General features: G+C 39.6%; 1 protein-coding gene and 1 non-coding gene across 2 annotated transcripts; both read right to left on the bottom strand.

Annotated features, from left to right (window-relative positions):
* Nucleotides 1-2,192: 2,192 nt before the first annotated feature.
* On the bottom strand, nt 2,193-11,732 carry KPNA2 (karyopherin subunit alpha 2). The gene is made up of 11 exons (XM_043464462.1): nt 11,577-11,732; nt 10,002-10,099; nt 9,715-9,852; nt 7,966-8,054; nt 6,697-6,965; nt 6,436-6,530; nt 6,078-6,341; nt 5,656-5,889; nt 5,237-5,419; nt 3,977-4,126; nt 2,193-2,545 (listed from the first exon to the last, which is right to left on the bottom strand). Exons 2-11 carry the CDS (start codon nt 10,074-10,076, stop codon nt 2,453-2,455), a joined length of 1,590 nt encoding a protein of 529 aa, XP_043320397.1. The 5' UTR covers nt 10,077-10,099; nt 11,577-11,732; the 3' UTR covers nt 2,193-2,452.
* On the bottom strand, nt 7,074-7,180 carry LOC122425016. Its single transcript, XR_006264653.1, has one exon. It is a non-coding gene; the product is annotated as a U6 spliceosomal RNA (small nuclear RNA).
* Nucleotides 11,733-15,565: the final 3,833 nt, after the last annotated feature.

The raw sequence follows: 15,565 nt of genomic DNA, 5'->3' as shown, positions 1-15,565 counted from the left end.
CTTTGCTCATAGTTTATTTCCTACCTTTTTCTAAAAATAAGTTGTTTGATAGGATTTTAAAGCCAAGATACAATGGCTTTAAGCTAAGAGTCAATACTCCAGGAAGTACAGCAGAAACGAACACAACATTGTAAAGCAACTATACTCCAATAAAAAACTAATTTAAAAAACACTCGGGAAATACTTAGCACCAATGTTCACTCTTTTCCTCATGTTAACTTTTTAAAGACTCTAACAAGCAAAATAAGTCAGCAGTTTTTGATAGTTGACTGAAATTTTACTTTCCCATCTTCATTATGACAATACAAAAATGAAGTCATCATAGGCAGTGATGGTTTATTAAAATCTTAGATGATTTAAAACTGCTAGAAACTTAAAAATGCAATGTATTAATGCAATTTACACATGCACGCTCACTCAGTTGTGTCCAACTCAGCGACCCCATGGACTGTATGTAGCCCACCAGACACGTCTGTCCATACAATTTCCCAGGCAAGAATACTGGAGTTGGCTGCCATTTCCCACTCCAGGGGATCTTCCTGACCCAGAGATTGAAGGGAGTCCTTCATTGGCAGGCAGATTCTTTACCACTGAGCCACCTGGGAAGCCCCTAATTTAGAGATTATCATTTAATGCAAAAGGGAAAAGTTGAGGGCTAAGTGTTTTGTCACTTCTTAAAATCAAGCTGAATATAAAAACTCATACATTAGATTTTATCCAGTTAAGTTCAATAAAAACAAATGCCTCTCTGGATTTTAACTTCAAGGAAACTAGTATGTTAGGAATTTTATCTAAAATATGAAAATATATTTTTGGAAAGCAGCTGTCTCCTGTCCATTACTTCACCAAGTCATGCCTTCATGCTAACAAATCCAGGCCTTATACTCCAATCAAAGTGTGTTACTCTAATCCCTTTAAAGCCATAAAGCTCCACCTACCTTAAAGTGAAAGCCTAGGATGTGCAGGTTCACCTCCGCATTTTCTCAGGCTGAAGACTTTTGGATGAAGCAACCAAGAAGGGATTCACGTTGGGGGAAGGGGAGGCAAGAGGGGAGTGGAGCAAGACTTAGGCAGGGGAGGGAGGACAGTGCTCCAGTCTGGTTACTTCTGCCTGGAGACTGCAGAGAAAGCTGAGAAAACACCAGGTCTCCAAACAAGGTGCCCTGCACTTAAGAGGAACACCTGTAAACAGGTTTCACGTTGCATGTTAAGAATTCGGCTGTTGGAGGTGCTTTAAATACACATCAGCTGAAGCGTTTCTGCTCCCCAACAAGATGAGCACCTTTGAGAAAAGAGCTTTAAAAAACCCTGTTATCTACAGAAGGCAAATGTATTAATGTTTATGTTGATGAACTGGGGGAAGGGCTAGGACCCACTGAGAAGGTAAATGGCAATTTCTTGCATTATACAACCAAGTTGAAGAACTATCTTGTCTTACTGAATACAGTAGCCCTTAAAGGTCATAAATTGTGTTCAATTTGAGTCTTCCACCCCATGCCCACCATCATAGCTTCTATCTTCGCCAAGCATTTGCTCATTTTTCCAATAATCCAAAAAGTGGAAACTGACAGTAGTACATTAAATGATGCATTTCGTTTTCCTAAGACTTCTGGGATACTGTAGTTAAAACTCCACCCCACCCCTTCCTTTTCTAACGTAGTGGCTTTCACAACCCAGACCGCACAGATGAGAAAGCACCTGGGAATTAAAAGGACAAGACTCAATACGTGGACCCCACCCTTCACCAATCGAATTTTCCCAGGTGCAGCCTTGAAATCACTTTCAGCCTTCAAAGTTGGGAGGAATGAATTCCACTTGTAACTCCAGGAGAAATTTAAGATTAAATTTAAGATTTTTATCCCAGTGGCCAGTATGACTTAAGACACTGGCTAAGGGGTTCTGGGAAATTTTATCTGTTCTTTGGTGAAAAACTTGTCCAGTGAAAAATGACCCGTGACATTCCAGGGGCCATTCTCACCAACCAGGCGGGGAAGCAGCTTAGAGCAAAGCCAGAATTCAGCAGACAGGAAGCTATCAATTCTGTATCCTTGATGACATGACAAACCTTATATCAAATGCTACCTGCCACCAGAACTATATACCCCAGTTTAGAGTCACATGGGTTCAGTTCAACTCCCTTTCATTTGCAACCTGTGAAAGCTCTAAATTAGAAAGTTAACACACTGGCATGGTGAAGTAAAGAAAAGGGTGGAATTTAATCTTTATTTACAGGACACTGCAAGATATGAAATTCCACACAGAAATAAGAAACCCATTGAGAGGAGAAGCTTCATACAGTATGTACAGTTCGGAACTGTTCAAGTATAGTTTTGTTGTAAAAAGTGCTACAATAACAAACCACATTTAAAAAGAGTTCTTAGTAGAGAAACAGTAAGACAAACTTATACCAAACATAGTACACAACAAACAACTTTAAGCCTCAGATGTACATCTAAAAGTTGAAGGTCCCAGCAGAGCCATCCTGCACTTGGAATGTATAGCCTTCAGAGGTAGTTTCTGGCACAACATTTTGATCTTCCTCTTCCTGGAAGTATTTAAAAACAAAACAATATAATCCCATAAATTTGGCACATTTCTAATTTATTTAAACTGAAAACAAAAACAAAAAAACAGTTTACTCATTTCTCCCACCCTCAACCTCTGGCAACCACCAATCTGTTCTAATCACGTCACCAAGCTGACGTGTTGTTTTTTTTCGCCCCAAACTTCCCACATATAAGAGAAATCTTATGTTATTTGTCTTACTCTGCCTGACTCATTTCACTTAGCATAATACCTGTAAGTATTCACTCTTAAGGTCTTCATTTGCTTATTTCACCTTTAATCTTGAACCATATTTTAATATCTCAAATAGTGGACGGAGGGCTACTGAAGTTTGCCTAAGAGGGGAAGGTTCTGAATAGGTTAAGAAATGCTACTGTAACAGGGAGGCAACTAGAGATCATCATACTAAGTGAAGTAAGTCAGAGAGACCTATCACTTGTAAGTGGAATCTAAAATATAACACAAAGGAACCTATCTACCAAACAGAAACATAGTCATGGACAAAGACTGGTGGTTGCCAAGGGGGAGGAGACTGGGAGAAGAGATGGCACAGCAGGTTGAGGTTAGCAAATGTAAATTTTTATATATAGAACGGATTAACAACAAGGTCCTACTGTATAGCAGAGAACTATATTCAATATCCTATGATAAACCATAATGGAAAAGAATATATGTGTGTATAACCGAATCACTACACTGTATAGCAGTAACTAATATATTATAAATCAACTATACTTCAATAAAAAATTATGGGACTTCCCTGGTAGTCCAGTGGTTAAGAATCTGCCTGCTAACGTAAGGGATATGGGTTCAATTCCTGGTTGGAGAAGACCCCACGTGCTGTGGGGCAACTAAGCCCATGAGCCACAACTACTGAAGCCCTTACAGCCTGGAGCCCGTGCTCTGCACCAAGAAGCCACTGCAACGAGAAGCCCGCACATCGCACCTAGAGAGCAGCTTCCTCTCACTACAACTAGAGAAATCGCTTATACAGCAACAAAGACCCATCACAGACAAAAATGTTTCTTTTTAAAATGCTACTACAATAACAGAAAAGGAGATTTCCTTAACCTGTCACTTTTCAGTAGGCAAGAGGAAAACAGGCTATTAGGCCAGCGGATGGCTGTGGGATTGGCCCACTTCTCCAACTCCTACACAAACTTACTCTCAAGATATTCTAAGATTCGTGAGGCTATTCATTCCAAAGTAAACTAGTGACTTTTTAATATTTCAAGCTAAAAGATGGTATTAATATCAAGCAAAACATTAGAGGAACAAATATGTATGTTATATGCAATAGTATACTTATGCTGATATTTTACTATGTTTATCAAGGCTCATGAAGAAAGTATGAGGAAAAAATAGCTTATGGGCTTAACCTTCCCAGCTATTAATATTACCATTTACTCACCTCTACAGAGAAATACTTCTCAATCAAGTTTAATGAAGCTTTGTACACAGACTCATTTTCATGGTTTTGTAGAGCTTCGATTTTGTCCAAACCTCCACATTCTTCAATCATTATACTAAGTTTCTCAGTTTCACCTAGTTTCTCAGCAGCCTGAAAAAAATTCCAAGTTTAGAAGACTAAACTTTGAATGAACTCTTTTAATGAAGAAAACAATGTCTGTTTGACTATCAATATATATCAGACAGAAATAAACACTTAACAATTCCTTCGCAACTCTATGAGATAAAACTCAACTTTAAATTTTTTAACAATTCAAAAGAATCAGATCTGTACTTGCTCTTCGCAGCTACTTCTGTAGCTTTCAGACACGAAGATCTTACTATAGTTCTCAATCTTTTCTGTGTATCAAAATCACTTGGTTAACTTTAAAAATGACACTATATCCAGGCTCCACTGGTCTGTGATGGGAATAGAAAATTACTGGTATAAAAGCACCTGAGATGATCCTAAAGTGTATGGAAATCAAGGAAGAGAACCATTGTCCAAGGGTAATAACCTAAGGTATGTAAAAAGAAATTCCCCTAACTGGACTATTTGTCGATATCAAGAATCTAGTAGGTATATATACAAGTGATATCGTGGCTAGCTGTGTTTTTAAAGTTCTCATCTTTCAGGAGAGACATAAATATTTAAAAATGAAATAACTGATTTGTTTCAAAATAAAATAAAAGGTAAGGTTGAGGAGAAAGAGAGGCCAAATGTTGACAAGTTATTTAAGCTAGGTGATGCATACATTAGGGATCATTATTCTAAACTTTGATATGTAAAAATTTCCATAATCAGTTTAAAGTTGTTGAGTGGGACCTACCAACCATTATATATACAATAAAGTGCCATATGCTATCACACTTCGATCAACTGGGAACGTAACCAAAAGAAAAATATAATTAACCAGGTCATTCAAATTTAATTTCACCATAGTATGAAACTGGGGGAATTAATGCTTAACAAAATAAATGTGTATGAACAGCATTCATCTATGTACCTGGCCTCAATTCAAGTCACATCATGCATCTGTCATCTCCTTTATCTCTCTCATAATCCTTTGCCACATCTTTTATCAAGAGTGTGGCCCACATCAACAGGTTTTCTGATTCTGTGATGAACTGAGTAAACTTAGGTGCCCCTTACTCCGTTGTCTAAATAGTAAACCAATTATCGAGTCCAAATTCAAACAAACGCCGCCTTGTTAAGCCTTACCCGAAAGATATTTGAAATGGCATCCAGAATAACCAGAACAATTTTGGTATCTTTTGCAGTTAGGAGGTTCATCAACGGCTCTATTATGCCACAATGAACAAGGTACACAATCTGCTCAACAGTTCCGCCACTTGTATAGTTGTTCACAGCCCATGCGGCTTCCTTTTGTGTCTTAAAGTCTGCCTAATTAACATAAAGAAACAGGTTTATTTCAGAATGGTCATAAAAGTAAGATTCCAAAACCACTGTTTGAGAAGAAAGTGATTAAGACTTCCAATTGGTTCTATCCAAGCTAACGTAAAAAGGTTACTATTATTTAGCAAAGGACTGTTAAACAGAACCTAACATTAGTACACTAAGAATCTTAAGAAGTACAACTCTACCAAGTGCCTGGCCATTAAGTCCTAAGGCTGTAGTACCTTTGAGAGAAGGCCAACAAGGAATGGGACTAATCCATGATTCACAACTTGTTGTATCTGGTCCTGGCGGCCAGCTGTGATGTTTGACATTGTCCACGTAGCTTCCTTCTGAATATTAGTTTTGGAGTTTGTTAGCAGGCTAGGAAACACAGCAAGTGCTCCTGCATCTATTACAACCTGTGTTTGTTCATCTGTCCCGGTGACAATATTTCCTATGGCTCTGAGCGCAGGGGTCTGAAAGGAAAAAAAAGTTGACACTGGTAGTTATCTTTTATCTATTCCAGCACTACTCAAAATCTCTACACCCTGAAGATTTTGACAGGTAAGAGGCTCATTATGGCTTAAAATATACAATATGTCAATATTAGTACCAACTGATCGTGCTCCTTATACTTTATATTCTCATTTGAAAATTAACTTACCACAATTGGCAATTCAGTAGCTCCCAAAAGCTTCACAAGTTGGGGTACAACCCCAGTTTTCACAACCATTTCAATCCGTTCATTTGGACCATCAGTAAGGTAGGAAATAGCCCAGCAGGTATCAGCTAATACTTCTGGATCATCGTGATGCAGGAGACGAACTAAAGTAGGAAGAATCTGCTCAATAGCCTCTAAGGGGGGTGCAGGATTCTTGTTGCGACAAAGATTTGAAAGTGTCCAGGTAAGATTACGTAAGTAACCACACTGGGGGGAAAGAAAAATGCAATGAAGTGCTGTTTTTTAAGGGGGTAGAAAAATGAGAATCAATGAGAAACGTGACTTATGGTAAGGAACTTACTGCTAGAGATGACATATCAGGGACAGCCAGAAGCGCCAGGAGTGGATCAACTGCACCATACTTGATAACCAAGTCTCGGAAAACTGAACCATCACCTTAAAAAAAAGAAGGTGGCAAAGTTAACCATGACTACCTGTCTAGCGCCATTAATTTCAGTTACTGAGTACACCAGTGTCTTGACGCAACAAATACACTAAGACACTTCCGCCAACCTCAGTAGGATTGGAGACATCCAGTCAAAAGAATTTCAAACCCAAGTACCTGCGATGTTTCCGAGAGCCCATACAGCTTGTTCACTGATGTGAGCATGGGGAGATGCCAACAGAGAAATGAACGCTGGGATAGCACCTCCGTCTACCACAGCCTTGGTCTGTTCTGATGTCCCAGAAGCGATGTTAGTGAGGGCCCAAGCAGATTCGAACTGAATGGGACTACAATCAGTTCTTCCCAAGAAGGACACAAATTTTGGAATCAAACCAGCCCGGATTATGTTGTCAATAGGGGGCTGTTTTTCCCTAGAAAGCAGTTTCCTATGGGTAAGCAAAAAGAGAGACAAAAGTTGAAAGTGATTAACCAAACAAGTTCATACCAAAAAAAAAAAAAAAAAAAAACCCACAACAATTTATCTTTTTTTTTTTAAAAATATGGAACGCTTCACGAATTTGCGTGTCATTCTTGCGCAGGGGCCATGCAAATCTTCTCTGTATCGTTCCAATTTTAGTATATGTGCTGCCGAAGCGAGCACCCACAACAATTTAAAATGCAACTCGAGACCAAACAAGTTCATATAAAAAAACACGATTTAAAACGCAACTTAATGCAAGAGTTTAAAACTTTAAGTAACCTTTGACAGTGCAGAGTAACTGCTGAGACATCCTGGAACTGAGAGAGGCTGAGCAGACTGTTTGCATGGTGCAACCATAGGTAGTGTCTTAAACTACTTTTCCCAAAACTGAAATATTACCAATAATGCAGAACCCTTCTCTCTGCAGAAATCTATTTTAGATCTTACCACTTTTTAAAATCTTTGACAATACAAAAGCATCACACTCTATTTCATTACTCTGACCAGTAGTGAGGACACACATCTTTTCCCTGATCTTCTGTCAACTGGATTTGCTACTCCCCACACTGTGAAGCTACAGAAATTATTCATCCTTTCCATTATGGATGTCACAAATATTTGTGTATGGTGGGTGGGAAAAGTCTAATAAATAGAATATATTTATTTCCTAAATGGATGAACCATTCTAAATGAATGTTCTTACTGAGTAATTCCTCCTTTCCCTGACACTGACTTGAAATGCCAGTGACAAAAAACATTTCTTAAGTACATCAAAAAATTATCACTGGAGTAGATGTAATTTTAGGCAACTACAGAAAATTTTAGATTAGGAAAGATTATAATGAAAATAGGCCTAGGCCTGGCTTAACCTTTACTCTATGCACCACCTGCCCATCGCTTTCCCATCAAAAAATGTAAAAATGCTTATTTTTTAGTTTACTCATGCTACAGAAGACAAGACTTACCTAGCAGCTTGAGTAGCTTGGAGCTGGCTTTCCAAATTGTTGCTATTTATGCCTTTGACAATATCGTCAACAGACCAATTTACAGTGCCCTACAAGAACAAGTGAATTAATTTTCAAATTATCATTTTTAAGATTAAATACAAAAAAAAAAAAAAAAGATTAAATACAATGCAATCCCGACATGAAGACATTTCTGTTTGTAATCAGTTACTAAAAGTTTGGTCCCACATTTAAATTTGCCTGTTAAATACTCATTATTTAATATATAGAACAATCCTCAAATTTGGTGTCATGACTAAATGTCTTAAGTAATGGAGTATCCCAGCATCTAGTCACTAAAAAAAGTAGCTGTGAACAGGTTAAAAAAATGAACTAGAGTACTGTGAACGTTATTCCTACATTAGTCTCAATCACTTTTATTCAGACATGCTTCTAGGGGAAAAGGGACAGAGTTAGAGGCAATGTGCTGGGAATCTGCAAAGCTAAGGCTGTTATCCATGCATTTCCCCACTGGTGTTGCACACATAAACATTACAGGTAGTGACTACAGATTGGAATTAACTGTAGCATTTGTAGCTACAGTTAACTTAAAAAGTCAGTATCACATTCTAAAACCTTACAACAAAGAAAATGTAAAATCTAGACAACCCTAGAACAAATTATATATGTAAAACTCTGTATATAGTATTATACAGAATTTACTCTCCATTTGTGGTACAGAATGGGGTGCTACAAGAATTCTGGGAAGGGAGCATTTTTCCTGTTAGGATGACCTAGAAGTGCTATAAAGAGAAGATGGGATTTGAGTATAAAACTCAAGAAACAGAACACAGGTAGAATTCAGTGGGTGGGGGGGGGGGTCGGGGAACATTGGTAAAATGAGGAGCACTGAAGGAAAGCATAACATGGGGAAAAAAAGCAGGAAATTGCCCAATATTTTTAAAAGATGAAAGATAAATTTAAAAATCTAGGATGGGGCTTCCCTGGTGGCTCAGCTGGTAAAGAATCCACCTGCAATGTGGGAGACCTGGGTTCAATCCCTGGGTTGGGAAGATCCCCAGAGAAGAGAATGACTACCCACTTGAGTATTCTGGCTTCCATGGACTGTATAGTCCACAGGGTCGCAAACAGTTGGACACGACTGAGTGACTTTCACTCAATCATTCACTTCTGATAAAATCATGACGTCTCCATGAGTAGAACTCTAGGATGGGTCTAATTTCCAAAGAACCTTAAAAAAAGGATTTAAAATCATAAAGTTTCTATAAGATGTTTTAAGCAGTATTTTAAGAAAACTTTTAGGTAAACAGTATGTGGCACGGAATGAAAATCAAGAAACAGTTGAGGAAAAAGACCTGAAAAAGGCTGGTGACAAGTACAAAAAACGAGAGGGAGGGAGCAAAGGAAAGGTAGAGAAAGAAGAAAAAAGGCAGAAATAAGTTGGTTCTGGACATACTTTCACTGAACACTTGAATGGCCAACTCGAAGTAAAAGCTGACAACTGGAAAAGCAGGGAAACTTGAAGTGTAGATCAGCGCTAAAGACAACCTTGGAATCAGCTTCCATAGATTACAGAGGATGGCGGGGGAAAGATAACCCATCAGAATTACTGACAGGAGCACACAAAAACAGATCTTCACATTTGATAGTTAAAACCCACAAAGCTAAGACATGTTATTTAAATATCTTTGAAAGGCCTCATATTGATTTTCTGGGTTTACCATAATTGATAAGATAAAATATCCTCACCTGGTTGTTGCGGTTTTCCTGCAGTGGAGAAGTAGCATCATCAGGAAAAGAGCTGACATTTCTCCTTTTCAGCATCTGGTCATCCTTCTTAGCTTTCCTTAGCTCCACATTAACTTCTATTCGGCGCCGCCTCATTTCCTTGAGAAAAGATAACATATCATCTCACCTATTACATCAGTGTTAGTTGCCAAGTGAGGACAATTTTTCAAATTCACTCAAAGTTTTGATGCCCTTTCCAAATACCTTCCCATTTAAAAAATACTAGGAAAACAACAGAAGGTACTCACTGTACTGTCTTTCCCCTTGTTCTTGAATCTGTTAAGGCGGGGAGCTGGTGAATTAGCATTCTCATTGGTGGACATGATTATGACACAAAGGGAGAAAGCTGCAAAATGAGGGAGAGAAAAATTTCCTTTTTATCACTTTGGCAATAACATAAGCATTAAGGGAATTATCAAATACACGTTCAATTGGTATTTCCATACTAGAGAAGGATATTCCGGGACTTCCCTGGTGGTCCAGTGGCTAAGACTCCAAGCTCCCAATGAAGGGCACCAGGGTTCAGTCCCTGGTCAGGAAACTAGATTCCATGTGCAGCCAAATCATAAATAAATAAAATTAAAAAAAAAAAAAAAAAAAAGAAGGATATTCCTTTTTCAGCACTATGGAACATGAGTTTTAGCCAAACTATATTTGGCCCCTCCCCTCTGAAGGGCTGAGGCTTCCAGGAGCGGTACTGTCCATCAGAAACATGATGCAAACTGTATAAATTTAAGCTTCCTAATAGCCACGCTTGTTAAAAGCAAAAAGGAACAAATGAAATTAACTTCAATAATATATTTACTCCAATATCTATTTTCTCATTTCAACACATTACATCAAAAAATTACTTAACTATTTTGCATTCTTTTTTCTTACTAATTCTTCGAGATCTTGCAGGTACTTTTTTACCTTACAGCGTTAACTCAGTTTAGACCTGCCACACGCGTGTGGAGACTACCACACTGTACAGCGTGGCTCTAGACTCTATATAGGATCCATGAATAGTTAACTAATTAGTTAACTAATAGACAACGTACGGGAAATAAGGTTACAGTTAAAATCTATGTCGTACGGGCCACAAATTCAGATCTTCTGGAGGCTCTACTGTCTTTAAACGGCCAAAACAGATACATTCTCCACGTTTGAAAATTTTAAAACTCTGATTCGTTGTTAACATTGTGTAAATTTAATAAGGTTTCCTGCCAACCCTGAACACCTGCGACGCAGTTCAGCATCTCGCACATTTTCATTTCCAGAAATTCTGAGTGAATGCACTAAATTAGGCTGTATCAGCTGCGTTCCACTCAAACTCACCTACGTAAGAGCAATCTCCCAAAACATCACAAAAGTCCTCCTTCAAAGAGGCTATTTTTAATTCCATTCTGTTCTTTTACGAAATTGTGACAGAGCCAACCCAAGGCCTACAAATTAAGAGACAGCAGCTCCAACTGCCACCTCCATCTCTAGTCCCCTCCCCTACCCCCTTCCCCACCCCCATTTCGGGGAAGCAGCAGCGGGAACCCGCGGAAGGAGGAGCCAGAGGCGCCGGGCCCCCTACCGAGGCTTTCGTCCTCGGGCCTGACTCTAATTCTTGCGGTTGCAGCGGTTCGCAAGGCCTCGGGCACTAAGGCCCAAGCACTCGCATCCGTAGTGAAAAACCCGTTTCGTCAACGAACTACGCCCCCGAGGCCTTATCGACCAGAGAGGCCAAGGCCTGGCCGCGCGTCTACTCCGAGACTCCCCTCCCGCCTCCAGCAATCCGAGAGCGGCCTAAGGGCCCGCCTTTGCCGCTCCAGCTGCGCTGCGACCTCAGTTCGTACCTACACAGCAGGCCCAAGCGTCCACCGGAGGCGGTGCGCGGCGCACAAGCTGCGGAATCTGCTGCCTCTAAACGTCCACCACGGTCAGCCGGAGGACGGTGTGGCTCGTGCAGCCGGCCGGCGCGATTTAAATTTCCCGGTGGCTCCGCATTCCCATTGGCTGGTTCGAGCTTACGCTATACGCCCATTGGTGAATTTGAAAAACACGTTAGCTGGGGAGGGGGTCAGAGGGCCCAGAAGAAGATAGGATAGCATCGCGAGATAAGGGAGCGGCCGCGCGATCCCCGAGAGCCTTGCAGAGCGGAGAAGAAAAACTCCAGATCCCGGCATGCAGCGTGCAGGGCTGGTTCCCTGTCCATCTTAGTCGGAGGGTTAGCTCTTTGCATGGGTTTACCGCTGTGTGGTGGCTGGTCGTTTTCCTGAGTGTTTGCCTTAACTAAGTACCACAGATGATTCCCAAAATAATTCTATTTAAAAATCTTAATAAAGAAATATATTGCTATGCATTTTTCCCGATAGGACTCAGAAGGAACTTGGCCGGGGTCTCTGGCCATGAAGGAGGGGAGGGGTAAGGCAGATATGTGCTGTATTTTTTTAGTTGTTACTGTTTTTAACTTGTGTCATAAAAGACTGCATAGAAGGCAGAACTATGTTAACAAAAGATTTATTACTGCCTGCTTCTCCAGTCTTATTTTTAATAATTTCAAATACAAAAGAATTGCAAATCTTTATCCATATTTATACACACCCACACACGCGTGTACCTGTATTTATATATACATGGCTTTTACATATTAACTTTTTGAATCATTTGAGAGTAAGTTTGAGAAATCATGTCCGTTTACCCCTAAATTATTTCAGCTTGTATCTTGTAAGAATAAGGACATTCTGTTATATTACCATACCATAATCATCAAATTCAAGACTATTGAACTTATATGCGATTATTTATTTATAGTCTGTGTTCAAATTGTCAATTGTTATAGTAATGATCTATGCTATATTTTATATATTTCAAATAAAATGTTTGCATTTTCTTGTAATTTAAAAAAAAGCATCAGTGATAGTTATCAGAACCTCAGGATTATGGTCTACTTTCTTTTTGCAACTTTTCTGTATTCTGAGAAGGGTATTTTTAAGAAAAGCTGTATTGGCTTTTTCTTTTATTTACTATGAATTCAACAATGAACTTTGTCCCTCCTGCAGGCATTTTTGCCAGCCTCACTCACTGTGTGGCAGTAATGGGAGTCATGGAGGCTCATTCTACTCCCACATAACCAATCAGCATAATCTTACCCCCCTAAATGCACAAGGTGGTAGGATTTCACCTCTAAACCAGTCACTACATGGCATTCTCTTGGCTACTGTGAATGGTTCAGGGGCAGTCATGTGACCTAAATTCATTCAGTTGAGGAGTCTATGCCTTTTGTTTAATGATGAGAGGTAGGAAAGCAGGCTCTGTTCTCAACTGAGAGATGTGAATCCTAGAAATCCTGTAAGACAATTGGAGAGAAACCGTGAAAACTTTGATCAATACCCTGCCTTACCTCAAAAGGCTGCAATGATATGACTTTGCAAATATATCATCCAGTACACTTCCTTTGTTGTTTAAGCTAGTTATATTGGGTCTTCTTTTGCTTACAAATAAATATCGGGTACTATGTGCCCAGAAGTGTTCTCAGTTTTTTACCTTTATGAATACATTTAATCTTCACAACTCTGTGAGGTAGCATTTTTATCTGTTCCATTTCACAGAAGAGGAGAGTGGGTGGTTAAGTAACTTGTCCACATTCACACAGGAGTAAATGCCAGAGACAGGACTCAAACCCAGGCCCTCTCCTTCCAGGATCCATGCTCTCTGACCACTATTCTGTACTTGCACCTGAAAACAACCTGAAACAGAAGTAAAATGTCAACAGCGAAAGTTGCCTTTGAAAGATACCTTGCCCTGAGAAAGGATACAGCCCCACCCTCTCAAATCTTCCTATTGTAGTTGGATGGAGATTCAGAAGAGGGCCTAGTGTGGCCTAAACCAATCCCATTCCATCCCCCAGACACAGGAATTGGCTTGCTGATGAAGATGTAACAGAATACAGTAAAATATTTACTGAGACTTTTGTGAGATAGCCTCTCTCTTCAGTGGACTGTGTGCTATGCTGATGTGAGCCTGAGAACAAAGCTGAACCTGAGAAGCAAACTCAAGTGTGCCCAAGTCTGAATAATCATAGTCTGTCAGTCATTCTTTCAAGTAAGAACTGTGTTCCATTGAAAAGGCAACTAGTTTAGCCTGCAACTCAAACACTGCACAAAATGTTTTCCTCAAGAGACAATCATTGAATTTTGGTTATCTGGTAGAAGTGATTTATGCATAATTCCCATTTTGTCTCATAAAATATTAAAAACATTCACGGGTTGGGATTTAAATTAATAATTCTTATAGTGTCACCTCTTCCAACAACACAAGAGAAGACTCTACACATGGACATCACCAGATGGTCAACACCGAAATCAGACTGATTATATTTTTTGCAGCCAAAGATAGAGAAGCTCTATACAGTCAGCAAAAACAAGACTGGGAGCTGACTGTGATTCAGATCATGAACTCCTTATTGCCAAACTCAGACTTAAATTGAAAAAAGTAGGGAAAACCACTAGATCATTCAGGTATGACCTAATCAAATCCCTTACGATTATACAGTGGAAGTGAGAAATAGATTTAAGGGATTCGATCTGACAGAGTGCCTGAAGAACTACAGAGGACGGAAGTTCGTGACATTGTATAGGAGGCGGGGATCAAGACCATCCCCAAGAAAAAGAAATGCAGAAAGGCAAAATGGTTGTCTGAGGAGGCCTGACAAATAGCTGTGAATTGAAGAGAAGCAAAAAAAACAAAGGAGAAAAGGAAAGATATTCCCATTTGAACGCAGAGTTCCAAAGAATAGCCAGGAGAAATAAGAAAGCGTTCCTCAGTGATCAGTGCAAAGAAATAGAGGAAAACAATAGAATGGGAAAGACTAGAGATCTCTTCAAGAAAATTAGAGATACCAAGGGAACATTCCATGCAAAGATGGGCACAATAAAGAACAGAAATGGTATGGACCTAACAGAAGCAGAAGATATTAAGAAGAGGTGGCAAGAATACACAGAACTATACAAAAAAGATCTTCACGACCCAGATAATCACGATGGTGTAATCACTCACCTAGAGCCAGACATGCTGGAATGTGAAGTCAAGTGGGCCTTAGAAAGTATACAGACAAAGCTAGTGGAGGTGATGGAATTCCAGTTGAGCTATTTCAAATCCTAAGAGATGATGCTGTGAAAGTGCTGCACTCAATATGCCAGCAAATTTGGAAAACTAAGCAGTGGCCACAGGACTGGAAAAGGTCCATTTTCATTCCAATCCCAAAGAATGATCAAACTACCACACAATTGCACTCATCCCACACACTAGCAAAGTATTGCTCAATATTCTTGAAGCCAGGCTTCAACAGTACCTGAACTGTGAACTTCCAGATGTTCAAGCTGAATTTAGAAAAGGCAGAGGAACCAGAGATTAAATTGCCAACATCCGTTGGATCATCACAAAAGCAAGAGTTCCAGAAAAACATCTACTTCTGTTTTATTGACTATGCCAAAGCCTTTGACTATGTGGATCACCACAAACTGTGGAAAATTCTTCAAGAGATGGGAATACCAGACCACCTGACCTGTCTCCTAAGAAGTCTGTACGCAGGTCAGGAAGCAACAGTTAGAAGTGGACATATAACAACAGACTGGTACAAAATAGGGAAAGGAGTATGTCAAGGCTGTATGTTGTCACCCTGCTAATTTAACTTATATGCAGAGTACATCATGAGAAACGCTGGGCTGGATGAAGCACAAGCTGGAATCAAGATTGCAGGGAGAAATATCAATAACCTCAGATATGCAGATGACACCACTCTTATGACAGAAAGCAAGGAAGAACTAAAGAGTCTCTTGATGAA

Source organism: Cervus canadensis, chromosome 1 (assembly GCF_019320065.1).
Source record: "Cervus canadensis isolate Bull #8, Minnesota chromosome 1, ASM1932006v1, whole genome shotgun sequence".
Lineage (NCBI taxonomy): Eukaryota > Metazoa > Chordata > Mammalia > Artiodactyla > Cervidae > Cervus > Cervus canadensis.
The sequence above is the reverse complement of the archived record's forward strand: the minus strand, read 5'-3'. Positions and strand labels throughout refer to the sequence as shown.

Coding starts and splice junctions, on each gene's coding strand:
- KPNA2 (XM_043464462.1), bottom strand. CDS start 10,076: ATGTCCACCAATGAGAATGCTAATTCACCAGCTCCCCGCCTTAACAGA. Junction 9,853..10,001: donor ACAAGGGGAAAGACAGTACA/GTGAGTACCTTC, acceptor TCTTTTCTCAAG/GAAATGAGGCGGCGCCGAAT. Junction 2,546..3,976: donor AGAAGTATTTCTCTGTAGAG/GTGAGTAAATGG, acceptor AAATACTTCCAG/GAAGAGGAAGATCAAAATGT.